Raw genomic sequence first — 27,650 nt, forward strand, 5'->3', positions numbered from 1 at the left:
GTACAGCTGAATACCCCAAAGAAACGAATGCTTGGAGTCTCCCCCTTGTCCTGCCTCTGCTAGTTGTGCATTTGTGGCTGTTACTTGAGCAGTGAAGGCACTGGCACAGTGAATATGCCATATTCATTTGTGTACACAAACACCAATGGAAAAACTGCAGTGAAGCTCTACTGTCTCTTCCTGCCCATAAAAATGCCTCCCTCCTTCCCTGTAAACACAGATTTTATGGAGCAGTAGCCTGGCCTCAGCAGCCTGTGTCCCAGCCTGTTGGAAGTAAGAGTCAAAGCAGAACTAGGAATAAATGTGATGTCTGGGTTTCCTGTTTTGAGGTCCCTAGTGATACACTTTGTTTGAGCGTTATGCCTGCTTTGTTGTTAGCTGGCAAAAATGACAAGGAAAGACAAGTTTCTGCAAGACAGACTTAGAGTGCATTAAATAAATATAAATTTTATTAAAAACACCCACATCTCAGCGTTATCAGGAATGATATAATAATAAACAGCTTTCAAATAACCTGCATTACATTACAATACTTACAGTATTTATAACCATCCTTGGATTCTTTTTATAGACATACCAAACATCTCATGAAAATGAATGAAACTAAAGTAAAAAAAAAAAGTAGAACATAAACATAGAAAATGCACACAGAAGTTCATTACCTTAGTGTCAAACTGCTAAAGTTTCCTACACAAGTTAACCACTAGCTTTAGAAGTGAACTTCATACTGCTGTGCGTCAATCAAGATGAAAAATTCATTCAAGTAAAGTTGACAACTCTCAGAAGCATCTTCAAGTATGGCTATAATCGACCTGATAATCCTATACAAGCAACTCTGTCTGCTTTGTCATTCGTTCCAACTGAGGCAGGGTCCTGTACACCAAAAATTACAGCTCAGGTATTTACAATATAAAACTGATTCTCCAGCTAAGCTTCCCGCTCCTGCTGCCAGCAGTTTGGCAAATGACGGTGCATGGCATATTAACCAAACATCTACTATGGATTTCATGAATTAGATAGGATTAAAAAAAAAATCACCAAGAGATGAAGATATATAATGATTTACTTAATCAGACATAGAACCATCATTTTTTTTTCCCAAAAAGGCAAAACTTTTGTTTCAGTGAGTGGATAAAGTCACAGACTGAGAAAACCCAAAATTGCTGTAATAAATATTTGACCATTAAACCCAAAGGCCTCCTTTGATTTACTTGAGTTAGGTTGTGATTCTGTTGTATAGAATTTTTTTTTGACCAAACATAATCTTACAGTATATTGCACAAGATATAGCTGGGACATGGAGGTTTGCATGTTTAGGGAAGCCCTTGTACTGACTGTACCTTTTTATATTTTATTAATTACAGTATCCAAGAAGCCTTGTTTAGAGAGTGACTTGAACAACTCTAGCAAACAGTCACTTGCCAAACCCCTGCCTTACATTTTTCCCTTTAATCAGCTCAGTGCATTCTACTTTCTTTTTGTTTAATAATTTGAAACAGTCAAAACATTCTAAATCTCTTAAACACTTCTGTTACAATAAAAAGAGCTAACAAATTTACAAAATTAGTTTTAGTTACACAATACATATGCAAGAAAAATAAGAAAAGGGATTCAAAAGAAAAACATTAAATCCCTGAAAAAAGAAACAAAACAAAAAACCCAAGAATAATATATTTAACCTACAACAGCTTTACATACACACAGGTGACACGTTGGCATAGGAGAACATGAGCTGAAATATCCCTGAATTTTTAGAAACAAAAAAAAAAAAAAAAAAAGTTGAAGTTCAAGTTATACTTGCTAAAATATCAAGTATTGAGAGTTTTTTGTTTAATTTTTTTTTTGTTTGTTTTTTTCAAAGGCTGTTGGGGGAAAAAGATGGTATACAATATATAAACTTTCACACTCAGTTCAATATCCTATTGCCAAACTAGTGTTGAGGTATATGACAAGTAGGAACATCACTCAAACCTTTTAATGTATTTTTAGCTCACATTATGATATATTTGTAGCAGGCTGAGTAGCACCATGATGTGAATTCAGCTCAAAACCCAAATATATATAGATTTAATATTTTTACAGTACTAAAATACTAAAGCATTGCGTTAAAAAAAGTTTTGTTTACAATTTAATTTACTATACAACTCTCCTGCTTTTAAAATTTTTTAATAGAAATTAATGATTTAAAACCACCACAGCAAGCCAGCTGCCTATTTTTTTTTCTATGAATCAACGGAATCGCACAGAACTAACCCTGTTTCATTCATCTTGTGTAGGCATCGGTCTGCTCAGTCTTTCTGGAAAAGAGGCCACTTGCACCGAGAAATGACTTGCACCACAATGTACATAATTATCAACACAAAAGCAGTTCTGCCATTCCATAGTGGGAGCACACAGATCTCTAGAAACAGCAGAAGCCCAAGCTAACTAGGTGTAGTCTGTTGCATGCTGCTAATTATTACCTGTGGTTAATATAAAATTCTTTCCTTAAAACTGTACATATTTGAGCAATGAACTTGTCATAATAATTGTAGAAAACAGTTTACAGTATAGCTGTGTGAGATGAGCACCAGAAAAAAAATGTGTTTTGTGTACTAAAGTATTCCCTTATATCCAGTAAGCCCCATTTTTACCATAACTGACTGTATTAAAAATGGATATGTAGCCCACTAGCTGATGCATGGCTAAACCAAAAGTATTTAAAAGCTTTTTTAGTTTAAAAAAATTATCTTTGCATTTTTAAAATCAAAGTAAACTCTTCTTTTTTTTTTTTTTTAATGTCTTAGTACCTTAGCATTGTTCAAGTTGCCAAGCTTAGGTAGACAAAGTGCTTTTGAAACACTATTTAAAAAAAAATATCTCTCTATTTTATTGTCCTTTTCTAGGACTTGACTGGATGAGCAAAATCCAGAGGTCTTTGTAATTCCCATATGTTAAAAAGTAAGCTTATTTTAACACCAGGTAACTTCAATACATACATGAATGAAAAGGTCCTCCCTGTTGCTGAAGAACATTTGACTACATCATTGACATTTTGTTATAAAGGCATTAACTGTTTCACTGATAAAATAAAGACACCATTCTCTTGGATAGCACCATGGTTTTAGAATATTCAAACAAATTCAGTGTTTTGCTGTCTATTTGTCTTATCTACTTTGTTAAATAAAATCAAAATACTATTAAGATTACAGTAAAAACTGCGTGTTAAAAAGCCATAATTCCAGTATTTCAGTACATCATAGATTCAGCACCAGATGTTATTTTAAGATTCCTGCAGTTGTAATACTACAGTATTATTTTTTAGGGTTGTTTTTGCTCCTGTTCCATGACTATGCAAACTTGATGACATTAAAAGTGGCCACAGATGTGAAAAACTGTAAGAAAAAAAAATCCATTTGCAGATTATCTCTTTCAGTAATAGAGCCAGTGTTTTCCAATGTAAATTGTGAAACACTTTTTTGTTGTGTTCTCTCTGTTTTTCTTTCCTTTTATTTTCTTCTTCTGTTTGTAATTTATTTTTTTTTGCATAGGATGCTTTGGTCTGTTTCCTACGTGCCATCTGTGACCACTTAAAAATCAGTGGAAAACAAGTGCTCTAGTGAGATTTACCTCTTTTTGCTGGTGTGCTGAGGCTTTTTCCACCGATGAGCTCTGTAAAAACACTGTTTTCTTCTCCACCCTTGCCTTCCACGAAACCTAAAGCACCACTACCCTAGCGACAAGGTGTTTTTTCAAATGAGGTAACCAGCCAAGGTGTCAGATGTATCGGTTGTAAGGCCCTGTAACCCGTGTAAAGGCATATGGAGATGTGGTGACGGTGGAGTCCGTGGTGACCGACAGTGTCCTTTGTGCCAGGGACTTGATGAAGCGCAGGTACGTTGGCTCAGAGGGCTCGTGGGGCTCCACGGGCTCCCGCTTGGCTTTTTTGCCGTAGGATTTCTGAGGCACGTAGTCTGGGCCGTACTTCTCGCATTCCTCTTCTTTCTCTCTTGCTTTCTCAGCCATCTTCGCCTCCCACAGAGCCAGACCATGTTTTGGCTCATTCATGCTCTTGTGCTGGTAAAATACAAGGGATATTCTGGTGGGATGGTTCCGGTTGGGATTTTTTAAGGGAGTCGTTGCGTGGAGCTCGCGTTTTGCACATTCTATGAGAATTGACCCATGAGATGGAGCAACTGCCACTCCTCCAATTTCTGGATCCAGAAAGTTCTGCTCACTATCTGACCAGACTTCATCGGGATCCTCTGCTTTTTCTGGATTCAGCACGTCAGTTTTATCTAAACCACCCTGGGGAGTAGTCCTGTCATGGTTTTGACCTGGAAGCATGTTAGACAAACCATTAACTGCGTGTGAAATAATTTCATTATCCTTATTTTGGAGATGCAGTGAATTAGGGGGACTACTAAACATAGTTGGAGCAGAATGGTAGTCATGTGATAAATGTGGAGGGGGTTGCATGTGATGATGTTCACCTGTTTTACTCATGGAGGCATAATCCATGCTTGGATTACTCAGATTAGATTTTAACCTTGAGGAAACCTCCATAAAATGGCCATTGGCCTCATGGGTTGAGTAAGGGGAAAATGACCCTACGTGGTGTAAATTTGGTCTTATGGTGCAATTACTGAAGGAGTCTATCTGCATATTTTGGTTTCCATAATTCAAGTACTTGGGACCAAAACTCTGGTTATTCCCAAACCTATGCTGGTATAATGTTCGAATGGGTGGTAGACTTAGTTTAGACATATGGTCTTGGCTCTGGCAACTATACAAGTCCATGTGCTGATGCTGGGAGGAGTAGGAGCCCAAGTAAGAGGGGCAGTTGTCCATAGCTATGTTTCCATTGCATTGGTAGGGGGGATATTGGTTATTTTGACTTAAAGATCCTGAATAAGGGTTCATGGGACTGGAAGAATTCAAATAAGACCCCGCAGACTGTGATGAGGTTGGATAGAGGTTCACAGGATTGGACCCTCCATATGGATCTGAAGTGTACGAAGAGTTTGGATAAACATTGGCTGGATTAGGCAACCTTCCATAGAGATTTGCAGAACCTGAACCCGAGTAAGAGTTAATGGGATTTGATTGAGGGTTGTTAGGGAGAGAGCGCTGTGGATGTTGCTGCTGCTGCTGCTGCTGTTGTTGTGTGGCTGGTCCTGAAAGACGTAAAAGATCTGTAGATGTAAAAAGGAAAAAAAAAAACAACCACACAACAAACAGGCTTTTTAAAAAAAGGCCCCAAACCAACCAACCACCCAACAAATTACATACTTCATATGAAATTTCTAAGAAAAGTAGATTCATTAACAGACGCTCCCTTTCTCATATCTCAAACACCATCCTTTAAGAAGCTGAATAAATACTAAGGCTACTCTTCCTTTTTGGCATGTGTCCAACAAGATCAGATGCTAGTGGCAGTGGGGAAAAGAGGACAGTGCAGTCTGTTCAGAGTCACATGCACAAAATCTAAAGAGTTGAATTGTCTTTTAAGTAGCCCATGAAATGGATCATCAAAGTGCTCCCAAACAGCCGTGCACAAAGTGACTTTCTTTTCCCCAAGAATAAATAATTCTTCTCATCTACATGAATAGAACTGACTCCAGGAAATGTCCCTAGCAGTATGTTAAAACCAACATTCACTGGTAGACAGAGCAGCGCAGTAATAAGTGAGATTAACTGAAGACATGAGAGCAAAAATAACATTCATTAAAGTGCAATGGCATCATTTAATGGTCACAACCCTTGCCTGGGTCATGGGACAGCTGACTTCTATTCATAGGTATTTCAGTGACCTTCTGGGTGGCCCTAGATGTATCACTTTTTTCCTCTCTACGAAAACTGCTGCAACAATAAAATAGGTCTGATAACTCCTTTGCTCAGGACTGTCAAATCTGCTGCTGAGAACTGCCATAAACTCTTACTCCACTGTGGAAAGCCTGCTTTGCTTTTGGTCTTGAGGCAGAGAGTATAAATAGTGGTAAAGAGGTTATGTTTGTATCTCCTGAAATCAGGAGGTGCTCTGTAACAGTGGCAGACATTGAGTGATGTGTAAGTCATTCTTTGGCAGCAACACCACAACTTCTCTTCATGGCTTCTAGCTCTACTAATCCTTTAAACATAACTTTACAATATGCTGGATGGCAAGCAGAGTTTGTTTCTAGATTTCTACAAGTGTTAATTATCCAACAGTAAAGGATTTCTCATTGCAACTTTTTTTAATATTTTTTCTTCTCTGGAGTTATACCACATTTGGCACTCTAGTATTTATATAATGTTGATATTCGCTTTCAAGAAATCTCTTGCCTTTTTACTTCATTACATTCTTGGGCTGAAAATAATGGTTTTCTTGAGGCTGATTATAACTGGCCCTGGTTTGTAGGATGCTTACCACTGCTGACCCCACTCAGATTCCTGTGTTTACCTGCCAGCTGCTTTGCATGACCCGCTGCTTCAGAGGTGCCTTGCTTGTTGCGTGCTGCAGCAGACTTCTCTCTCTCAGCTTTGCTAGACCCATTCTCCAAGGAGGCAAGCTTTTCTGCAGCTGCTTTCTTTGCTTCCAGCTTCCTTTGCCGACAGGTCTTCACGGGCTCTGCTAACATCCGTACTTTTCGTCGAAAGGACGTGAGGACCTGGATGCTGCCATTCCTCTTCTTCTCCTCCTGGCCCTCAGTGCTTCCAAACTCATCCACATCAGAGACTTTGTATAACGGGAGCACATGGAGCTGTTCATCTTCTGGTGTTTGGCCAATTTCACGATTGTCTTCTCTAGTCAGTGTGCAAACCTGTTAGGAAAGTGTATTAGAGATCTGAAACTCTACCTCTGCATTGTGCCCTGACACTGTCAGCGCTGGCATCTGGCAATCTCTTTGTAAACTGTAAATTTCTGTGCAATTTTTGCATATCACAACAAGCCTGCAAATGTAATTTCTTCCATTACTTTGTTGGACAGTGTTAAAAGAAACAGAAGGTGTATAGATATCTATTTTTTTTACTTGTGCTTAAATTAACAGTAGAGTTAGGGAGAAACCTCATGTGAAATAAAACTCTGTGATCCATTGTACCATGGCTAGAGAGCTAAAGCAGTGGAATCTGGAACTTGGTACTCACCTGAAGATTCTTTCACTACAATACACGAGGTAGCTACCTATTAGAGAGAATGTGCAATATAGCACACTGGTGTTGTACTTCACAGCCCCTTCACAGTGCAACTGTAATGTTAATAACAAGATTTAGGGGAGTTACTGCAGCGAGCCTGTTGTATTAGTTCTAGCTAGAACAGGTATTGGGAGGATCTTTGTGGAAAAAGATGCTGATAGGGATGTATTCTGCAGCAAAATAATTGTCCCAGCTTTGCAGAGAAAGCTCAGCTGGAAATGTACATTAGGGGTGATTAACTTTTGAGTTAAGTCAGACCCTGGAAACAGGAAAAATTCAGTTTGAGTTAAAAAGGCAGATACTCTCATTGGTCATAATAAGAGCTGCACTGTGAATATAGGGAGCTGCTTCTAATTACAGCCTTAAGAGTATTCTTTCCTATGTTTGGCCCCACTGTTTTATTACAGAAATAATCCAATGCACATTCAAAACTAACTTGCTTTTCTAGTATCTTCTGCAGAACTTCTGCTGTACCTACTAGAAATCAGAACTGAGGAGAGTCAAGGGTACATGGACTAGCAGACTTTCTGCTCATCCAAAGCAGGAATAAAATCCAAATTTTCCAAAACTCTCTCTCAGAAAGAAGTTATTTGTTTCTACTTTTATTTTATTAGAAGATATAATCCAAAGTTGTTAGAAAAAGAAGGATTTCAGGAGGATAAATAGGAACTGTTTTGTGCCAGGAACACTGAAACAAGCATTTCAGTGCTGCTGGGACCTTCTTTCCATTGTCTCCACAGTTTCTCTTCTACCAGGTCTGTGTTAAACTTTTCTTTAATATACTATAAGTCTCATTCATTTGAAAGAAAAATGTGTAGGGGGTAGTAACTTAGCTCAGTTACTGCCTAATGGTTTTTTTTTTTTTTTTTTTACTGATCTGCATTATGCAGTATAAATTTAAACAGAGAGGAGATAATGAATGAAAGCCAGGAGCTGAGTGCTGGAGAGAGGAGGCTGCTACACATCCCAGACTTACCAGAGTACTCCCGTTTTGCATATTGTGCAAGTCTCTGTGAGCATGAGCACAGAAGTCGAGGCAGGCAGTGACCCCAGAGAATGGGCGACCTTCCTTCAGCCCCAGGCGGCACTCGGGGGCTCTGTGTTCGTACTCGATCTGCAGAGACAGGACAGGGTTCACTGCGTGCTCCACGAGGGCACAAGGAATGCTCTGCTGTGACAAAGGGCAAGTCTCCCTCATGCCTTGGAGGTGACAACAAACACATCTTGAAAGCAAATAAACTACAGCAATTAGATGGCTGGTTTGTATCCATGCTTCTTTCCTTGCTGCTTTGTTCCCTAGTACCTTCAGTCTCTGGCACGATGGTGAAATTAGTCACTAATACTTTTCTTTGTGTATTACTCTGCCAGGGGTTGGTGTTTTTACATGACAAATGCAGTGCATGGTTTTCGTGACTGGCACTCTGAGAGTGATATGTTTGTGTAGACTGGAAGTATACCAAGCTATTAAGGGAAAATGGCTTTACAAAACTGACTCCAGAATGATTTAATGAAAAATAATAATTTGCTTTTTGATTTGTAATATTTTGGCATGCTAAACATGTATTTCATTAGCTTAAGTACAAATCTAAACCACCCTGACTGAAAAGAGAGAGAATTCAGTCAAGACAGTTCTTTGTACCCATGCAGTCATTATTAAGGAGCTTTACAAAGAACTCAAAAATGCATTAACACACCTTACACAAAAAGAAAGGATTTTGTAATGGAAGATAAAGCCTTAGAAAAATGATGGTTTCATTTTTTATTTCAAAAATTAAAAATGAAACCACATTTATAAAATGCTTTTCTGAAATTCCTGAGCCTTTCAAGTGAATGCATGGAACATCTACACTTAATGGAACTTAATGGATCCCTTTTTAAGTTAAAGTCAAATTAGATGCTTTGCCAAGTCTTCATTCAAAATCACTAAAAATATGTCTAGTTTGCTCACAGACATTTATTTTTCAAATCTGGATTATTTACTTCCCTGGAATCTGAAAACAAGACCAGAAAAAAACCTTGAAAACTGTGTAAACTTCTTTGGAATTAAATGTGAGCAGTCTGAAATGTTAGCCAGACTATAATTGTCTGATCAAACTATATGGGTTTAGCTGCTCTCCGAAATGTTCTGTTTGGTCCAGTTGGGAAACAGTCCTTTTCCACTTCTGGTTGTAATCCAGAAGTGGTCCAGATTTGGATTAGAATAAATCTGGGCATTTGAAATGTGGTTTTAGTGCTTTTTTTTGGTTTTAGAACCTTTTACAATATCATACAAATTAGAACTCAGTCATCTCCCTTTAAAGCCACTGGCAGTAGCTCAAGTACAGTTTCCCCACAAATACAAAGTCTACATGAAACTCCTGAAATAAGCCAAGCTATACACATGCCTTATTACATAAGGTAAAAATTGAAACTTGTAAAAGCATGTATTTTCAACAAATGTTGGGCAGCACCACAGCTTACTTGGAGAGAAGTTCTTAAGTGAATTTTTGTGGGAAAAGAAAAGCAGCCCAAGCAAAGAAACAATTTATTGTTCACCACCTCATTTTTCTTTTCTTTCTCTTCTTATTTTCTCTTGCAGAATGTCTCCCAGATATTTGGACAGATAATCACAGCTAGTGGGCACATAGCCACAGTTTTCTCCATAATGAGTCTCCAAACATTATCAGATCAGGTAAGTGAAACTGGGTAAGTCTGCACTGTCTGTTTACCTTGTCTAGCTGCTACTAAGTACACAGTAAAGGAGTGAATTTTACAGCAGATAATAATGGACAGTTTTTTGTTAATTGACTGTTTCTGTTAAAGCTGAGAATCTGTCTTGTACTGGTTGTACCATGCTGTCAATAGGAAAGCAGGGTGATGTCACAGTTTGCGGTAGATGCTGAAAGTTTGGGGACTCAAGTTCTGTGAATGTTCCTAACAGTGGTAAACCTGAGCAACGAAAACAAGGTCAACAGTTACATGTTTGCAAGTGGTGTGCTGTCAAATTTTGGTGTAACTATCTGAAAGATATTTTGTAATGAAATGTAGATGAGACACAGCCTCAGTGGGAAACTCCTCCGAGCTCTGAACCTGTCTGAGAACAGATCCCTTCGTGCAAGAAGGCTGGTGCAGGCACTTGAGTCCGTACACAGGACTGAGTGTATTAAAATATAGAACTTCACTTTAAAAGCATGTTTATAAAGGGTGTTTTGGTGAAAACTAAATTCATCTGCTGCTTGAGAGAGCAGAACTGAAACTGTGGCTTCAGGACTTGAGTACAAGCTGTTGCCAATTTCATGCCATATACGCAGCAGCTTTGTTGGTTTGGAAGGGAATTCGTGCTAAATCAAGAAATTTATATTTTGGAGCTGAAGAGTGAAATAATTTTATCGTGTTGATGTAGCTGAAAAGGTTAATTCTATGTAGTGGACCAAATCCTGCTAGTTTTACTTGTGAGAGCATTTAAAGTGACATTGTTCATTTCTATTTGTCTTCATGCTGATATCAAAGAAATGTTAGCACAAAATGTATGTGATGGTTTGGTGCAAGGCTGAAGCATTGGGAAGTATGTTAAAAACCAGGTTATTTCCATGACTGCTCATATTCCTTTTTTCCCCCATCATACCTGGTTGTTATATGCATCAGGTGCAAGCTTCTTGTAGGTAGGTGCCATCAGGGTTGACAGATTCTGCAAATGGGATTCTAGTTTTTCTTCCTGTTAGAGATGAAACAGGGTTCAATGACACTTCCATACTGCACATCTGGGATCCAACAAGTTGGGGTCTTTACACAATTGTGTGTAAGGACTGTTGTGTAAAGGCATGAACCAGTATCACTGGTGTTTAGACAGTGACTGTTGTGAATCTCCTTTTAATTTCTTTGTTCTAAGGCCTTTAAAGGAATAGAGCAGTTATAGCAGTGTAGTGGAAAACTTGCAGTAGAACACCATATACTATACCCCTAATTTGTTTTATATTAAGAAAAATCGCATTCTTCAACATGGATATGTTTTAGATCTAAGTGTGATAATCCTCATTATTTTCCTTTTTGGCGTTGTGGAAAAATAATACTCTTCAGAAAGCTTGAGAGAAATAACATCAGAATGATCCAAATAAATATGGCTAATTTAAGGGGTTTGCACATTGCGATGACAACACTTTGACATACTGAAATATTTTTATATGCAGAAATTTCAAAGTATTTGAATATTGCAGCCTTCAAAAATCTTCCAATCCTTAGGCAATGAATGGATGTGTCTAGTAATTGGTGATATGAAGGTGGGAATGACCACACTTCCTTTTTTCTCTGAATTGCACACTGTCAAAATAAAGCAATAAAAAAAAAAATCTAAAACATACTCCAGAGTTGTTTACCATCATATAAGGATGAGAATCCCAAATTCAAAACCTCACTTGTATGAGGTTTATCATATCTTTAATTTTAAATGCATACAGAATGGTGGCATACTGGAATGGCATATTTGTTTTTAGGAGTTTTTGTGTTGAAGGAAGATTTGAAGAGCTGGGAAAAAACAGGTTTCAGAGAGGAATGCATTTGGTGTGTTGAAAGTTTGCATTCCCTACTATCCTAGTACTATTCCCTGCATGTCCTAGTTTGGTTTGATATTAAATTGTCAAAAAATATCTTGCTGTGACCTCGTGCCTGCTGCCAGAATGTGGAGCTTTTGTATGGCCTGTAGGTTAGCATTTGTTAGTGAATTTTCTAGATTTTATTGGTGAAGATTCTGTTTGTGCTGCCTGTAAACGGTGTCTGTGCTATGGAACCCAGTCTCTGGTCTGGATGCATGCTTTGGCTGCCCCTAACTTTGGGACCAGGACTGGAGGGTAAAGCCCCCTTTCCTGCATAAATCTGGCTTTCCTAGGAAGTAAATTCAAGTATGCAAGTTGGAAGAGTGCCCTGGTGTGCTCTGGCCAGGTATCATCTTAGAAATGTAGGTAGTTTAGGATTGCAGACTGTGATAAAGAAGGCTTTGTGCCACAGCATGTATGGAGGAGAGCTATTCTGTAGTTCTTGGTGCTGTAGAAGAGCAGTGGGCAGGAAAACCTGTATGTTAGTTATGATGGTATTCTGACAGTGCACTCTTTTCAGCACAGGCTGTAGGATGTGGAATTATCTGTCTCTCTGATTATGAGAGAGTAATGCTTGGGTTTGTGTAAGACATCAGAATACAGTGAAACTAGCATGCCAGAGCACAAGCAAGGGACTAAATTGGCACATCCTTGCCAGAAAGCAGACTGGGCCACTGGAGCTTCACATGACTTGCTGGAGGTGTCCAGGAGTCACTGCAGTCATAGCTTCAGGGTATCTTGTGTCCAGGCTAAGGTCAATGTTTATTACTCTGGCTCGTTTTAAACATTCACCAGTTTGTTGTAACACAGAGCCCGGTCTGGAAACATTCAGTGGGGCAGGACTGTATGTAGAATGAGTCTTCCTATCCTCTTCTTCCTATTGTCATCTCAGAGTTTCATCATGTTTGTCTCCATTGAACCAGTCTGCTCTGGTTCCCAGTTGCAGTGTTATGTGCCATTAGCTGGTAACCATTCCATTGTCCCACTGGGGAATGCTCAGTTGCAGGCCTAATACAGCCAGAATTATTCAGGCCATGCCTTCTCCTCTAATTGTGAAAGCCTGCAAACATGGTTTCAAGTCTCAGGGCTTTTACCAGCTGTCGGAATTTGGACAGTCAATTCAGCTGGCTCAGTGACTGGAATCAATTGGTTTTGACTGGCAGTTATTTAATTACCCTACATGTACAGCACTCAGGGAGGCCTCGGGCCCTGCTCTCTTGTACTGTATCTCTATTTACAGAGCAACAGAAAACATTTCTTTGCAAATGAAGCTAATTTCAGAAATGGATACCAACCTCTTTTGGGTCATCCCCCATCAGCTTAAACTTTCTTGGAATCTTGCTTCTGGCAAACTTACAACCATTGTAGTACATGCTCCAGGAGCAACCAAAGGAAAATGAAGCACCACAAGTTTCAGGGTCCAGCCCTTGGCATGCACAAGTCCGTCTAAAAGATAAGAGAACACAGCTGTTAGCAGCAGGCAGGTCCCCCTGTGGTGCTCTGGCAGTGGCCATCAGTGTTCTGCCAGTGCTCCAGGGAATCAGCAGCGTGGATAATCTCCCAGCAGTAAATAATGTAGAATTGCAAGAGGGAGACATATACATCATAACAGAAGAATTTATCAGAGTGAATAATTTCCTGGGTACAAAGCAGGGTCTTTGGGGGTTCTACACTTGTGTAAGAAACATGGCTTTGCTTGGGTGAGGGTATGTTTATGTGGTGCCTTGTTAGGTACCGATATTCATAGTGCCTCATGGCCTTGTGCTGACAGCCCTGCAGGAATGTGGGAGCCCTCTGTCAGGGGCTAAGCAATATTGCCTGAAATATGACTCTACCCATGAAGCCAAAGTAACATACAGTGATAGCTGTGGTAATTTTGGTCTAAATGTTCTTGTCTCTCAGAAAGGCATGGGAAAGACATACAGTGCAATTTCTTTAAATTCAGGCTGGTCTGTGTCAGCTTACACAAGTATGCTTTAGTGCACCCAGCTTTTATTTCAATGTTGAGGTATCAGCTATCCTGGCTCCTGCTAAGAAGAGATATCTTCTTTTAAATATATTGAGATGCTTCACAACTCTGAGAAAATGTTTCTCCCTATTTATAAGAGTGTTTACTTTGGGTTTCCTACAAAGTTTGTGGGTTTCCAAACCGCATGAAACAGCTGGGAAGGTAGATGTTTCAGGGTAACAGCATGAGTAGAGGAGCTGGGTCTGAAGATGGAGCTGCAGGTTTGGTGAGCACAGCCCTGCTGCACTTACTCCTCGTTGAGGGCGCAGCGCCGGTTGGTGAGCGTGCCGTACTTGCGCAGGGTGTCGGTGAGCTCCGAGTAGAGCCTGTCGGCCAGGCTGGTCGGGATCCCCTCCCAGACCAGGATGAGAATGACGATGACGGCCGTCTCACACGTGTGTCCCGCTCGCTCACGCACCAGGCACAGCAGCTTCTCCTCCTGACTGCTTCTGCGGACTACCTGCATGTACAGCAACACACACCCCAGAGCCCCAACACAAACAATGCCATTCTTAATGTGAAGAGCAAGAGAGAGGGAAGCCTCAGCATTACTGTGTGTCTGGGGAGCTTACTTCTGCTTGTATCCTCCTCTTTGCTTCTGGCAGTTCAGTCTGTTTTTCTCACTGTGATATGGCAGGGCTACTCTTTGTTGAACACTCTTTGTGTTTAATGAAGCTGTCTCTAAGAGGGTGACTGATGGCATGGAAAGCTGTGGTGGTGGAAACCAGCTTTGTAAAAGCAGGATTCCTCTCCTGAATCTGTGTTAGGAGTGTGGCCCAGATTGATTGGTGAGCACAAGGAAGTGAGCAGTGAGGTGTCTCCCTGCACAGAGCTGGGTAGTGGACACCTGTCTTAGGGCACGAAGCATGCAGGCAAAGGCAGGCAGTAAGGAAGGGACTAAATAACTGGACAAGGGAGCTCTCTCCCCTTCCCTTCCAAACTTAACCAGCTATACTCATAACCAGCCTCACAGCTTTGTGACCTCCTCTTATTATATACAAATATTACAGTGTTGAGAGGAAAGCAGTAGATGTTTTTCAAATAAAAGTGTCCTTCCAGTAGCATAAGCACTGAGAAGCTTTTCCTAAAAAGGGTGCAGTCTGGCATGCATAAAAACTATAATGCATTCGTTTTTCCTCATGCTATCTTTCCCCAGCAATCCCAACCACTCAGTAATTTGTTCCAAAGTACAACAGTGTTTGCTGAGAGGATGTCCTAACACCTCTCTCAAGCTGGGAGGTGGTTTTAAAGACAAAACAGTGGTACACTTACTGGACTTATTTGTAGGCTAAAATTAAACAGCAGTGAAAATGTCAGGTGGTGCAAAACTTTAAGCAAACATGCTCTTTTTCTTAGGTTTTCATACCTTTGAATTAAATGTTATTCTTGCTATTCTCCATGCAACAAGTCAATGGAGTGAGAGAAGGGTGGCAGCAGGCTACAGGCACCCCATATCACTGCTGCTGCTGAGCTATTTGAAGTTTCCTAATGTCAATTAACGGGACACGTCACTGCTGTCAGCCACATGAACCATCATACCAAACTACATGAATTTGTTTACATCACTTACCCATTTAGCAATTGGACATCCTTGTGAACTTTTGCCTTCTTTCCCAGTGTAGACAACCCTTTCAATCCTTATAGCTTTACCCTTCTGTCCAAATCTTAAACAAAACAAAAACATATACAGTAAGCAGATTCATGTAGTTCTGTGTGAACACTGAAAAGATGGAGCACATTTGCCAGTCTTATCTTAGAAAAATAAGCACTATGAATTACAGGGAAAGATGTGCAATGGGTTTGTCTTAATGATTTTATTACAGTGGTGGAATGATACATTAAGAAAGGCAAATGTCTTTAATACATCCCAGATTATCAGTATCACATTATTATTACCAAATATTTTAGACATTTCTTTAGAGCATTTGTTATAGATGACATTTTAAAAATTGATTTTTTTAAAAAAAGAAGTCTCCTTATTTTGGTGAAGAATTTTATATTTTTATTTTAATTTCTGGATTGAAGTTATTTCTGTGAAATGCGCATAATTAAATTGTCAGGGAACAGCTGGAATGTAACAGTCACTTTATTAATTTTTTGTGCTTGTTTCTGGCTTAGTGTGACTCAGTTAAGTCAGGATTAATTTGCTCCATATCTATTTTTTTAACCTTATAATCCTCTCATAAATTGTTACTTATTTACTTCTACTCGACTTCTGTACTCCAGACAGGATCACAAGGTGCCTCAAATAACACTATTTGTGTGCCTATTTGCAGCCAAGGTGGGCAAGCTCAGCTCTTGCTGAAGTGTTCAAACAAGGGGATTACACTCTCAAGGCAGGATCTAGCTCCATATTCAAGCAGTGCTGTTGCCAGAGCAAAGAGGATCCACTTTCCAGGTGGAGATATGTGGCAAATGCCATGTGAAGGATATTTTGACTCAATAAAAAAAGTGCTGGATGTGTTGAGCCAGTTCCAGGCATTTCTCTGGGATTGCCTACCTGCTGAGCCCAGGAGCACACAGTGGCCTCAGTGTTACAGACTGAGCCACCCTAGCCACTTGGCTGCTCCTTGGGCACTGGGCAAACTGCACTTCCATCACCATTTCTGGAATTCTGCCACTCTCACTGCTGTTAACTTGTAATAGCCAAGTGTGGGGACTGTCTAAATCAGTCTCCTTATTCCTTGCCTTTACCAGCAGAGTAATCAAGGTATATTCCTGTTAATGCAGCCATTTATTGATTCCTTAAGGACTTTTGACCCTTTTTCCTCTTATTTTGGCACTAAAATCTTGGTGATATATTTAAGGGCCAGTATCTGTATTTAAACTTTTGTCCTGTAAAGGAAATGAAAAATGCTTATTTTTAGATGTGATCTCATAGTGAAGTTTCAGTGGCACAGGAAATTATACAAACAAAATGAAGTTGTACTACACATGTTCTGCAGGCAACTGTTAGGTCACTTTTTCCTGCTTAGGCTTGGATAATAGTATTTATTTTTTTCTTTAATTAACAACATTAAAAAAAAAAACATTTTTAAATCTTAATATTTTCTATCAGTTTTCTAATCTGGTTGCAGGACAATTGTGTGGATACCTCTGTAGAAATATGTTGGCCATTACACACTGGAAATTAAATGGACTTCCTCCCAAGTTTTTTCAACTGTCAGAAAGGAATTAGTGCCTGATGTTTGTCATGCTTGCTTTCAGGCCAAAGCTGATTGGCTTTAAAACTAGAGCAAATCTCACTGAGCAAAAGTAGGAATTGGAAGAAGGAAGAGGTAAAATGTCTGTATCTGCTATGGATTCTGCAAGAAATTAGTTTTGGCATAGCTAAAATATTAATTGTAAGTCTAAATCCAAATCCTAGCTTCTTTAGCAGTGCTGATACCTTACCAGTCAATCCATATGCATGGCAAGTCAGGTTAAAAGTGCTTGAGTTGTGATTAATGTCACCAACTGAACGTATCTGCTTGAGAGTATCTTTATAATGAAGGGTTTGGGGTTTTTTTTACTTAGGAATACAAAATTAACTAATGAGTTCTGGAGTTCTTCAGTCAGAGAATTTCGTAGTTCATACCGTACAGTTGAACACTAGCCATTGCTCAATTGGCTGCTGCTATACTCTGCTGAACCTGGCTGATTAGTTGCACTTTGGCTATGGTATCTCCTAATTTCCTTCTACCAACATGAAATTAAATTAAATTAAAAAAGAAAAAAGGTAAGGTCAATATTAAGAGTGAAAAATTACTTTCCAATGTCAAAAAACAGAAAAAATGTCATCTCTCTAATTGACATTACAACATGAATCACTTTCTTCTTTTATTTGTAAATACTAAAGAACCAGTTGTGAGAGCTCTGGAGATAACAGATGGTAAAGAATTTCTTCGGAGAATCAGTATTCACTTCCTTCCCAGAATGAAGCTGATTTATGTAGTTGGTATACACTCAAGCTGCTCCCAAGCTGAAAATTACTGGGGCAAACCAGTAGCCAGAAGAGTCACAGGGAAAGAGGTGCTAAGAAAGAGAAAACACTTTAGGTTTTAATCTGAAGGATTTAATAGGCTACAAGTGCCCCATAGTCGTGCAGCGATGAACACAAGCTAACAGACCTTGCTAAGAAATGGTGCTCCTTAGCTCAGACCCAGCACTGCAATAATGCCCACTTGCTTGTTTGAAGCTCCAGCTGAAACTAACTGGAGCTTCACTGCTATTCTGGAGTCCAGATTTTTAAGGTACCAACAAATCAAATTCCCATCTGTCTCTGACTTAACTGAATAGTTTTTCTTTTGCCTCTTTCTTCAGGGGGGAACTGAATTCTCAGATACCTCTAAAAAGCTGGTCATTATTGGCTACAAGTAATGCAGAATTCACAGTGCAGAAGTCACTTTTGTGACAGCTTTTAATTTGTGTATCTTAGGTAGGCTGGTGGGGTTTGTGCTTACTCATCTTTTTAAACAGCACATATCATATCTTTTCTGTGCCTTTAAAAATTCCTGGTTTGGTTAGCATTGATGTAATAAATACACCACATGATGCAACATGATAAGAGGGGATTGTCCATAATCAAGATAAGACTGGGTTTGTGCAATACTCCAAGGCAGGGGAATGTTTTCTCACAACACTGCTTATCGATTCTTGGGCTGAAATCCCATCCAGCAATTTGGTGGCACTCCTCTGGACATGAATGAATGAGATCTAAACATTTAGTAATTTTGTGAGGGGAAACATGCTGAAATTTGGTATTCTGCTCTTCATCCTCCTTCTCTGCTGGCATTCTCCTAGCCGGAGGGAGCACCAGCTCCATGCCTGCCTTTGCAGCCCCTGCCAGCCGCCTTGCTTGGCAGGCTGGGGAGAACTTGTTCCGGCTTGGGTTTGCTGGCATTTGTGTGCCAGGGCCCAGCCCGTGCCAGCCAGCAGGCTGTTAGCCCTGTCAAATATTGTGACTCTCTGCTGAATAGCAGGGTGCGTAATGTTGGCAACGCTGGAGTAGCTGAGCCTACAAGTAATTACTTGATTTGCAGTTGTTTATTTCTTTATGTGCAAAAGCTGGAAAAATTCTGACATCCACAAAAGGATAAAAGTTAATCTGCTCTGTGCCTTTGCACTAATTACCTTTCTTCCATGATTTCTCTAATAGCTGCCACATTAGGACCGGCTCCTAGATGGGTATAGAAGGGACCTTCATCTTTTTCAATAATTTGCTCTGTTTAAAACAAAATAAAGGTTATTACTTTGAAGCTTAGTTCTTTCATGTACAATGTCACAAAACTTACCTCTAGCTTGTTAGAAGACTGCTGCATGGGCTGGGGTCAGTTTTCAAACACTTATGTCTCAGGTATTTGCCCACACAGTTTGTACTAAACATGCAAAGCAACGGCCAATCCTGCAAACAGCTGTGAATGGGGGACTTTGTGCTTTTCCCTAGCACAAACACTTATTCCACACCTCAGGCTCTACACTGACGTTCAAATTGGCATTTTCCTGTTATCAGCAAACAATTGTTTCTCCTTCTCCCACTTCCTCCTCTCCCAGTATATAGAAAGGAGGATAAATGGGATAACAGTGGTAAATATTGATGTTAGGGAGCTGTATTGTACTTGTTTTTTACAGTGCAGGAACTTAGAGCTTGAAAAACTGGCCACTAAGGTTACACAGAGAATTCCTGCCACCCACGAAAAGACTGCAAAATGACCCCTCCCCTCCCCAAGTTTGCTGAAAAAAATCATGCCCAAGGCCTGGTAAAAACCCTTGTATGCCAAGAATGTGGCCTCAGTTTTCTGTGTGTAGGTAGGACCATATCAGCAGTCACAACACATGCTGTATGTTTGGTTTGATATCAGGAAGCAGGCTCCAGCTGTGTGAAAGAAATGGGCAGGCCCTGTTTGGGGTCAGGAGATGGTGGAGCTGTGCTGGCTGATGTCTGAATGCTGACTTGATGCTTTCTGCCATGCTAACTCCACAGGCTGGATGGGTGGTGCTGCTCTTGACAGCCAGCCTCTGGAAGCACGATGAAGGCATGGTATAAATATGAATGTGTCAGTGGGGAATGGCTTAATTTAATCTTCTTAAAGACAATATTGATTAGAAAGAGCAATAAACCTATAGATTATGCTGTGGCACTGGGTTCTTCAGAGAGAGTTCCATACTCTTATATTTCCTACTGTCTGCTAGGGCTGAAGAATTAAAATGGCAATGAAGGATAAGTTCTTAAGTTTGCTTAGTGGTTTCAGTAGGAAAAAAAAAAGTGAGTATAAGGAAATAAGTGCCAGAAAAACTTGTGGTAACTATATGGAAGAAACAATATTTTAAAACCCCAAAAAATGACAACTGTGTTTTCAAAAAAACCCTATCTTTTGAAGGTTGTTTCTTTGTTTCTTATCAAACAAGGAAGAGCAAGGAACTGGCTTCCAGAGTTCTTCCTAAGAGCTCGAGCTCTAGATATACACCACTTCCTAGTTTTGTTCCCACATATCATCTCTGAGACACAGCCCCAACATTCAAAAAAGCAAAAAGGTCCATTTTGCATTTTGGAGAATTGATTCAACTTTCCTCTTTTATAGTCAATACGAAATCCTAGTAACTGAAACAGTAACAAGGATTTTTATTTTCTTCTTCTCATTTTGGTGCAGAAGCTTTTGTCTCAGCCTGAATAGTTTATGCAGTAGAGCCTGAAAGTGCCTGTTACACTTGGCTATGTGCAGTGTCAGTACTGTATGAAAGCCTGGGCTAGGGACCATGCCTGTCACTCTGCTTCCCTCTGCTCTATTTTTCCAGCTCTTAGAGACAGGGTTTGCCATCAAGCAACAACAAGGGTCTCCCCACTGCTTTTTTTGGTGCTGCTTATGTAGCTTCTCTATGAAACTGTGGATTTTTTTAGCCTTACAGGAGACAAATGCCTGAAAAGGAGGATAAACTCTTGCAACAAGTGAGGAATAATCTGACATCTGTTTTTTCTTATGCTTTACTAAGGGAAACTTCAACAATTTCACTGTTAGAGCAAAAAATGTCCACAAGGCTCAAGAAGTTTTGGACCAGGGTAGTTTTTTTAAAAGCTGTATCTAACCTTGACAAATAAATTAGGTCATAAAGTTATGACCTATTTTTTATCAGTATGTTGTTGTTACATTTCTGCTGCTCAAGGAGAATGGATCTGAAGCCACAAGCATTCTGACTGAAAAATCAAATATGATTTTATGAAATAATGCTAAAGGGGCCTTGTGTAGGGTTGGTAAGTGGAGTAGGCATAAGTGTGTAAAATCCCAGTTTTATAAGTCTTCACTAATTACTGTTCTTTAAAAACCCCCAAAAATCTTCCAACAAAAACATCCAGCTAACTCTGTGATCCCAGCTTGAAGGCTCATTTCCTTCCTGTGAACTATTATGTTTTTAGTACATCTCAACACTTACCAACACAGCTGCAAGATGGGAAATCATACTGGGTTTTGGCAGGTGTGTCCAATAAATTTTTTACAGGCGTATCCAATAACTTGGAAGGTGAGTCTAAAAAATTATTGAGAACAGTTCCAGCTGTTCTTTTGGTCGGGGTTTTCTCAGCAGACAAGTTTGCTTGCTGATCTAAGATTGGGGTTTGAGTGTCAAAATCTGCAGCACTGGTATTTCGTGAGAGGATGGTAATAGGGCCTGCTGTTTCAACCTTCACATGTTTGGGTGATTTGAGAGTAAAAGTCTTATGATCAAACAGTGATTTGACCTGTATCTGTTTTAACTGCTGCTCCATTGTCTCAATTATGCTCTTTTGTTGCGTGTTCTCGCAGCCAAAGTGCTGATTCTCTTGTTTAATTGTTTTTTTCCACGTTTTGTTTTCCAGCTGCCCAGCTGATGGGCGCATGCAGACATTAGACTTTGTGCCAGCCTCAATTTTTATAGGCTTGCGTGCTGCACTGGGACCAATCTCAGTTTTGGGTTGCTGGTATGCTTGTTGCTCCTGTTTTTGCAAAAGATGCCACCGCAGAGCAGCATGCTTTTGAAAATCCTTAGGGGTCTGGGACTGCAAATGACAGCCTCTCTGCTCTTGGGCGTGGGGGGCAGTTTGGCCATGTGGTAAGTACTGCTGAGGGATCTGTGGAGCTTGTTTGCTCGGGAGGTCTTGGTTCAGACTAGCACCATAGCCCTGTGAGGGCTGGAGGGGTGGCAGCTGCAGAACTGAGGCTTGTTGTGTCTGTTGTTCTTGTTCTTGAAAACAGTGATTCACATCTTGCTTTGCGGTCAAGTTATTTGAAAAATACTGCACATACTGCAAGTCCTGCATTTTATTGGCTCCAAAGCGTTCCATATTTGCGGTGTTCCCTTTCTTCTCGGAAATCAGGTGCCTGTTGTTTGGGCAAGGGTGCTGGAGACTGGCATTTGCCTTCTGAGTGTAAAGGGGAGCTTTGTTGTTCATGGTCTGTACCTGCTCCAGGCCTAGCTGAGGGTTAGGCAGTGGGAATGCAGGTGATTTAGCATACTTACTCCCAGTTTGGAAACATTCATCTGCTTTAAGTTGATTGAAGGACGTCCTGTCTAAAGGCTGCTCAGCATTGCTTTGGGGGTGGGGTACAGCTTGGGGCAGGTCTTTAGTTTTCATTTGTGGAGCCTGCTGCTGGTTTGGGGTTAGCTGTGGACTGCATGGTAGTTGCACTGGATGTGCCTGTTTTTGCAGCATCTGTTGTAAGATGTGTGAATGCAGGAATTGCCCATTTTCCCCTGGTTGGAGATTCAAGTGCTGCTGTTTCAAGGGGGCCCCTAAAGGCTGTTCAGCTTGTTCTGATCTTGGCTGGAAATGGAGCTGCTGTGGAGGGTGTTGCTGCACTTGGGACTTGAGAAGGGAATCCACCTTTGTGAGCTGTGGCTGCGGTGAGTGTTTCTGGAACGGCAGCTGCTGGTCAGCTGGGGGATGCGGCTGCAGCTTGGAGCTCTCGCTTTTGTACAGTGGAGGAAATTGTTCCTGTTGCATTATCTTCTGGCTCTGGGCCTGTCCTGAAGGCCCCTTTAATGAATCAGGACTTCCAGCATACTGTTTTGTATAAACTGTTTGGGCTGTGCTTGGCTGGTACTGAAGAATAGACCGCAATAATGCTTCGCTGGGCTTCTGGGGAGGCTCTCCCTGGCGGAACTGGGTGGAAACCAGTTCTATCCAGGCTGGTTTTGAGTTATGTTGAGCCTGTTGTACAGGCTCTTTCACTTGGTCCTTTTCTTTGTCAGGAGGAGTCTCAGGTTCTCTCTGTCCTGGGAAATGCTGATAGTGTTGTTGCAACTCACCCTCACTTCTGTGTGCGTGCAGGTTTTGGAGGGGAGATTCTGACGCCAGCGTCTCTCCTTCGGGGCACTGCAGAATCGAGGCGGCCACAGCAGCTTGCGGGTTGCTTTCACTGACATCTTGTGACATTTGTGCCTGTTGCAGAAGGCTCTGCTGAGGTTGAAGTTGTTGTTGGCTGAGGCTGGGACTTTCTGACATTGGTCCCTCCTGTTGCCCTTCATTTTTTATCTCCCCAGGAAGAGTTTCATCACACCTATTGTCATAGGAGTGGTGTCCTTCTTGCACCGCGGCAGACAGTGCACTGTTCATTTCTGGAGCAGGAGCAGTGGAGGAATCTTTGTGAAACATTGAGTTCTGTGTAAAGAAAGCACCATTATTTTCTGCTTGCTCAGAGTACCTTTCCAGAGCAGTGCTCTGAGCTTGCAGGTTACTGCTGGAACTTAGAGAGAGGTCTTGGTTGAGAATCTGCCCTATGCTTCCATGAATATTACTGTTTCCTACAGGTAACTGGTGAGTATCATAGCCTGGAATCTGTTGCTGTAGCTGTAGATCTGGTTTCTGAAGTGAACAGCTACCTGGTGGTTTACTGGAGTCTTTTGTGTTGTAGACCTCAGTAACCACCACAGCTGGCACTTGAGGCAGCTCAGAGTTTGAGGTCTGTAGGGAAGTGATCTGCCCTGAGGTATGGGATGAATATGTTGTCTCATAGGACAACTCATTAGTATCCTGACTGGTAATGGCATTGATATGAGATGTGTTCTTCTGCATTGCTATGGAAACATGTTCTGGATAATATTGAGACAGTGTTTTCTCCAGGAGTTCACCATGCATGCTTTCCATGGAAGAGGCAGAAACTGTAGCACCATTAGGCATTGGCACTGCCTTGTTCTTAAGTAGTAAGACAATGTCCTTGTTATGGCAATGAATATTTTCCTGCTCCTGCTCATCCTGAATCAGAAGGTCATGAGGGTTTTCTGAACCAACGCTGTTGTATCTTGTAGACGGTGTCAAATCTGAAGCTTCGTTTTCTTGTCTTTTAAAACTCTCAGATTTCTTCTCACTGTAACAATTGGAGACACTTGCTTTTTCACTATTGTCCTCTGGCTCAGCTTTTTCTCCATTTATCTCTTTATCTTGTTTCACTTTCTTGCTCTCATGAAGTCCATACAGAGAGGGCTCACTAAAAGTGCGTTTGATCCCACCATTTTGCATATATTTGGAATATACTTTCTTTTCTTGTAAAAGGTCTGGGCTAACACGATTGTTTGGACTTCCCTTCGGGTGGGGCACTCCAAAGTTGCTTTTATTGAATAGTGGCTTGTGGTCTCCATTTACTTCTACTTCAGACCTCTCTGTTGCTGGACTCCCATTCTGTAGCTTCACTGCAGAAGGCTCTGCCTGGCAGGCGTGAGAAGACTGTGGTATTAGAAATGGACTCAATCTATTGCTGTCAACATGGTTGGTTCTGTCCTGTTCCATCTGGCCTGCTCTGAGGCCATCCACAAGGCTACCCTCTGAACGTATCTGAAAGAGAAAAGAAACAGGAGAGAATCCAAGTCAGTTTTAGTTTCCATTGAAGGACAGCCAGTAACTGGCAATTCCTGCAGCACTCAAGCACCCCTTGCCCTGACAGCGTGAGCCTGCAAGCACACCCAAGGGGTGTTTCCCTATCCTAGTGCTTCTTGCAGGTCTCCCTTTTTCTTAAAGGTTTGTTCTTGAAGATAAAAAGAGAATAAAAATACAGAGTGACTTCCTTACCCCCATTTAACACACAAGAAGATATTTTACCAGAAGAAATCTCTTGTAATGGTGCAAAAACTATTCTCTGCTTTTGAATGATTAGCACAGACTCCTCAAAATGTCATCACATTTTGCCCTTGGTAAGGCAGAAAGTCACGTTGAAACCATGGTTCCCAGGCTTGGTGCTAATCCTGTAATTTGATCAAGTGTGCCAAACCTCTTTTGTCTGACTTGAAGGAGTATTGCCACCAAGTTTCCAATTAGAGGGGAAAACTTTTTTCCTGTCCTCAGCTGTCTGACAGGGTCTTTTAAAACTGGCATGCCTGAAGACCATGCAAGTGGCACAATACACATGACAAAGCTATACTTGACTGCTGTCCATGAGAACTCTTACAGTTCATCAGCAGATCAGTAAAGTTGGCAGAAATAGAGTGATTTTTGAAAGGTTTGATGGAAATACTTTTTTTCAGGTATCAATGTCCTTTCAAATTTACATATAGGCATCAAGCATGGCTTAAACCATGCTTTGGGTTTTGAATTGAGCTCTGCAGCTATGGAGTTAGGATTTTTTCTTCTTTGTTGTAATGGGAAATCCCATTTTCTCATATACTCTTTACTTACAAAGTGAAGTTTTTAGCTGTATAAAAGTACTGACAATGTGCAGTGAGCAAATTCCATACAATGACAAGCTAATCCTGTTCACATGCATCTTCCCAGAATTCACAGACCCAGTTAAAGACCCATAGATAAAGCCCTTGTTTGACTCTGCTTGTAATTTATTCTTTGTTGGTTTATGGTTCTCAACCAGTCACAAATGACAGAAGGCAGACTGACAGTGGGTCTTACAGATTTGAAGTTACACAGAGAAAATTTGTATATATGCCTGTCTGTTCTGAAGCTTTTAGTTTTGGTTTGCATAAAGGAGAATCTGAAGGATTCTCTATTACCAGGTCAGCTCTGCTTGGCCTGCAGAGTCAGGAGAAGCATGAGATGTGGCTGGTATTGCCACTATGTAGTAAGAACTATTATACTGAAAAAATTCTCCCATCATGGTTGCTCTGGTTATGTATTTGTCCTACATTAATATTTTTATGTTATTAAAATGTAATTTTAAATGTTATTTAAATGTAATTTGTATAGTTTTCAGTGCAGTATTGCCTTAGTTTAGTAATGTAATTCTAAAACGCTTTTAGAAGTAATATTAATACATTAAATACATTGCATCCAGCAGAATTCTCTCTGCTTGCAGCTCTGATTTCAGTAGCAGGATAATTCAAATGCACACTTTCAGCAGCAAGCACCTATATGATAACTTGTATTCATTTCCTCTGATTGCCAAACTTTTTAGATTTACTTTTGACCTCCTGAAGTTTTTTTTTTTTTCTTCCTTTACTCAATTTATGGGGTTTTTTATAACAGAAGTAGAGAGGTTCTTGCTGCGAGTGATGATATTTTGAAAAAGAATTTTTGCATGGAAAGCTAAGAACAGGAAGATGGAGAAATATGTTTGTCTGTCTTCCCTGGGTTTTTTTAACATGGTAGTGTAGGCTTATTCCCTTCTAGAGGTATTTCCCACCCTAGCTTTATAGTACCACAAGACATGAGTCTTTGCAGCTTTCCCAGGGAGATGATGTTCCATGCTTAGCAGAAAGCTGTGTGAAAAGCATTCCTCTGATGTGTCATTCTAGGCCAGGCAGCAGAACAGTGCTCCCAGAGTGTCTCAAAAATAAAATGCCAGACTAATTTGGAAGCCATACTTTGCCTTCACACCTTTCATTCCTAAAAACTGCAGGTGTACCACAGACATGAGTGAATAGGCTGCTGCATTTTGCAAGTACAAAATGAAATAAAGGGCACCATAGTGATTAACACTGTGCTGTCAAGCTGCTTCTAAAAGATTTATTTATTTAAAAAAAGTTTTAGTCTGTGTGACTAAGCTGCGAGGAACTTTGGCTGGCCCTCAAAATCTGCCTTGGGGCTTTTTTTCTGATGTGCCTTGTGGGTTGCAACCGAATTCCTTCTGGGAATTCCCAGGCAATCTTTCTTCTCAACTCTTTACTATCTATCAGATAAACCCACCATTTTCTTTAGAAGTGGGAGCGCTCTGATTTCTTTAAACTTAGCTTGCAAACCCCTCTAAGGAGCCCTCTGACCACATCTGTGGTCAGAAAAGAGTCTTAGGTTCATGCTGTTCTCAAAACCCACAAGGTTATCTTGTGAGATTAATTATTGTTCATCATTCTCAAAGATCTCATGTTATGTTCCCCCAAATTCTGACCACTTGCAGTGTAAAAGGGACTGGTGTTAGACATTGCAAAAAACATGGAAATCATTTGGTTCTTCAAAATACAAAGTAAATTCATGCATTAAAAATGCCAGATTTGTATTCTTTGAAATGCATCTAGGATGGGGGTAACTTTGCATTATACTTCTTTCCCTCGCTGTCTACACTCAAGTTATTCACTATCCTCAAGTCACACCTGAGTAAAAACCTTCCTCAAGCAACTACAAATCACAGCAAATGTGAAGTAACATAATTTGTAATGTAGAACTGTCAAAAAATAAATGGCCATGATATCTTTATTACTGGTTATAACTGGGACACTATGAATAGTATTTCTACTTGCTTACATCTTAAAAAGTCTTTGTCGTTGTCCTTACAGTCATTGTGGGATGAACTCTCTACCTCTCAAAGTAAATCTACCTTCCCCCAAGTGCAGCAGTCAGTCTTTTTAGTCTTTCCCATAGCTGTATTTTATTCAGATCATTTAGAAGCACCACATATTTTTCTTCAGCTATAATTCATTAAAAATTCAAGTCACATCATCAGCATCTATGAAACAATTACTGCATCTAGGACTGACTCTGCAGTCTAATCCATCATAATTATGACTGGCCTCTTTGAAGATGCCACGATGCATGA

General features: G+C 40.4%; 1 protein-coding gene across 1 annotated transcript in view; it reads right to left on the minus strand.

The window, feature by feature from the left end:
* Positions 1 to 447: 447 nt before the first annotated feature.
* Positions 448 to 27,650, minus strand: part of TET2 (tet methylcytosine dioxygenase 2) — a 71,088-nt gene continuing 43,885 nt past the window's right edge. Inside the window, exons 2-10 of the mRNA XM_059471150.1 lie at positions 21,139 to 24,511; positions 18,844 to 18,934; positions 15,302 to 15,395; positions 13,983 to 14,191; positions 13,019 to 13,169; positions 10,760 to 10,849; positions 8,132 to 8,269; positions 6,422 to 6,782; positions 448 to 5,174 (exon numbers count right to left, since the gene is read on the minus strand). Of these exons, the coding sequence (XP_059327133.1) occupies positions 3,757 to 5,174; positions 6,422 to 6,782; positions 8,132 to 8,269; positions 10,760 to 10,849; positions 13,019 to 13,169; positions 13,983 to 14,191; positions 15,302 to 15,395; positions 18,844 to 18,934; positions 21,139 to 24,511 (5,925 nt within the window). The 3' untranslated portion in view covers positions 448 to 3,756. The remainder of the gene's footprint in view (positions 5,175 to 6,421; positions 6,783 to 8,131; positions 8,270 to 10,759; positions 10,850 to 13,018; positions 13,170 to 13,982; positions 14,192 to 15,301; positions 15,396 to 18,843; positions 18,935 to 21,138; positions 24,512 to 27,650) is intronic.

The sequence above is a fragment of the Ammospiza nelsoni genome, chromosome 4 (genome assembly GCF_027579445.1).
Source record: "Ammospiza nelsoni isolate bAmmNel1 chromosome 4, bAmmNel1.pri, whole genome shotgun sequence".
NCBI classification, from domain to species: Eukaryota; Metazoa; Chordata; class Aves; order Passeriformes; family Passerellidae; genus Ammospiza; species Ammospiza nelsoni.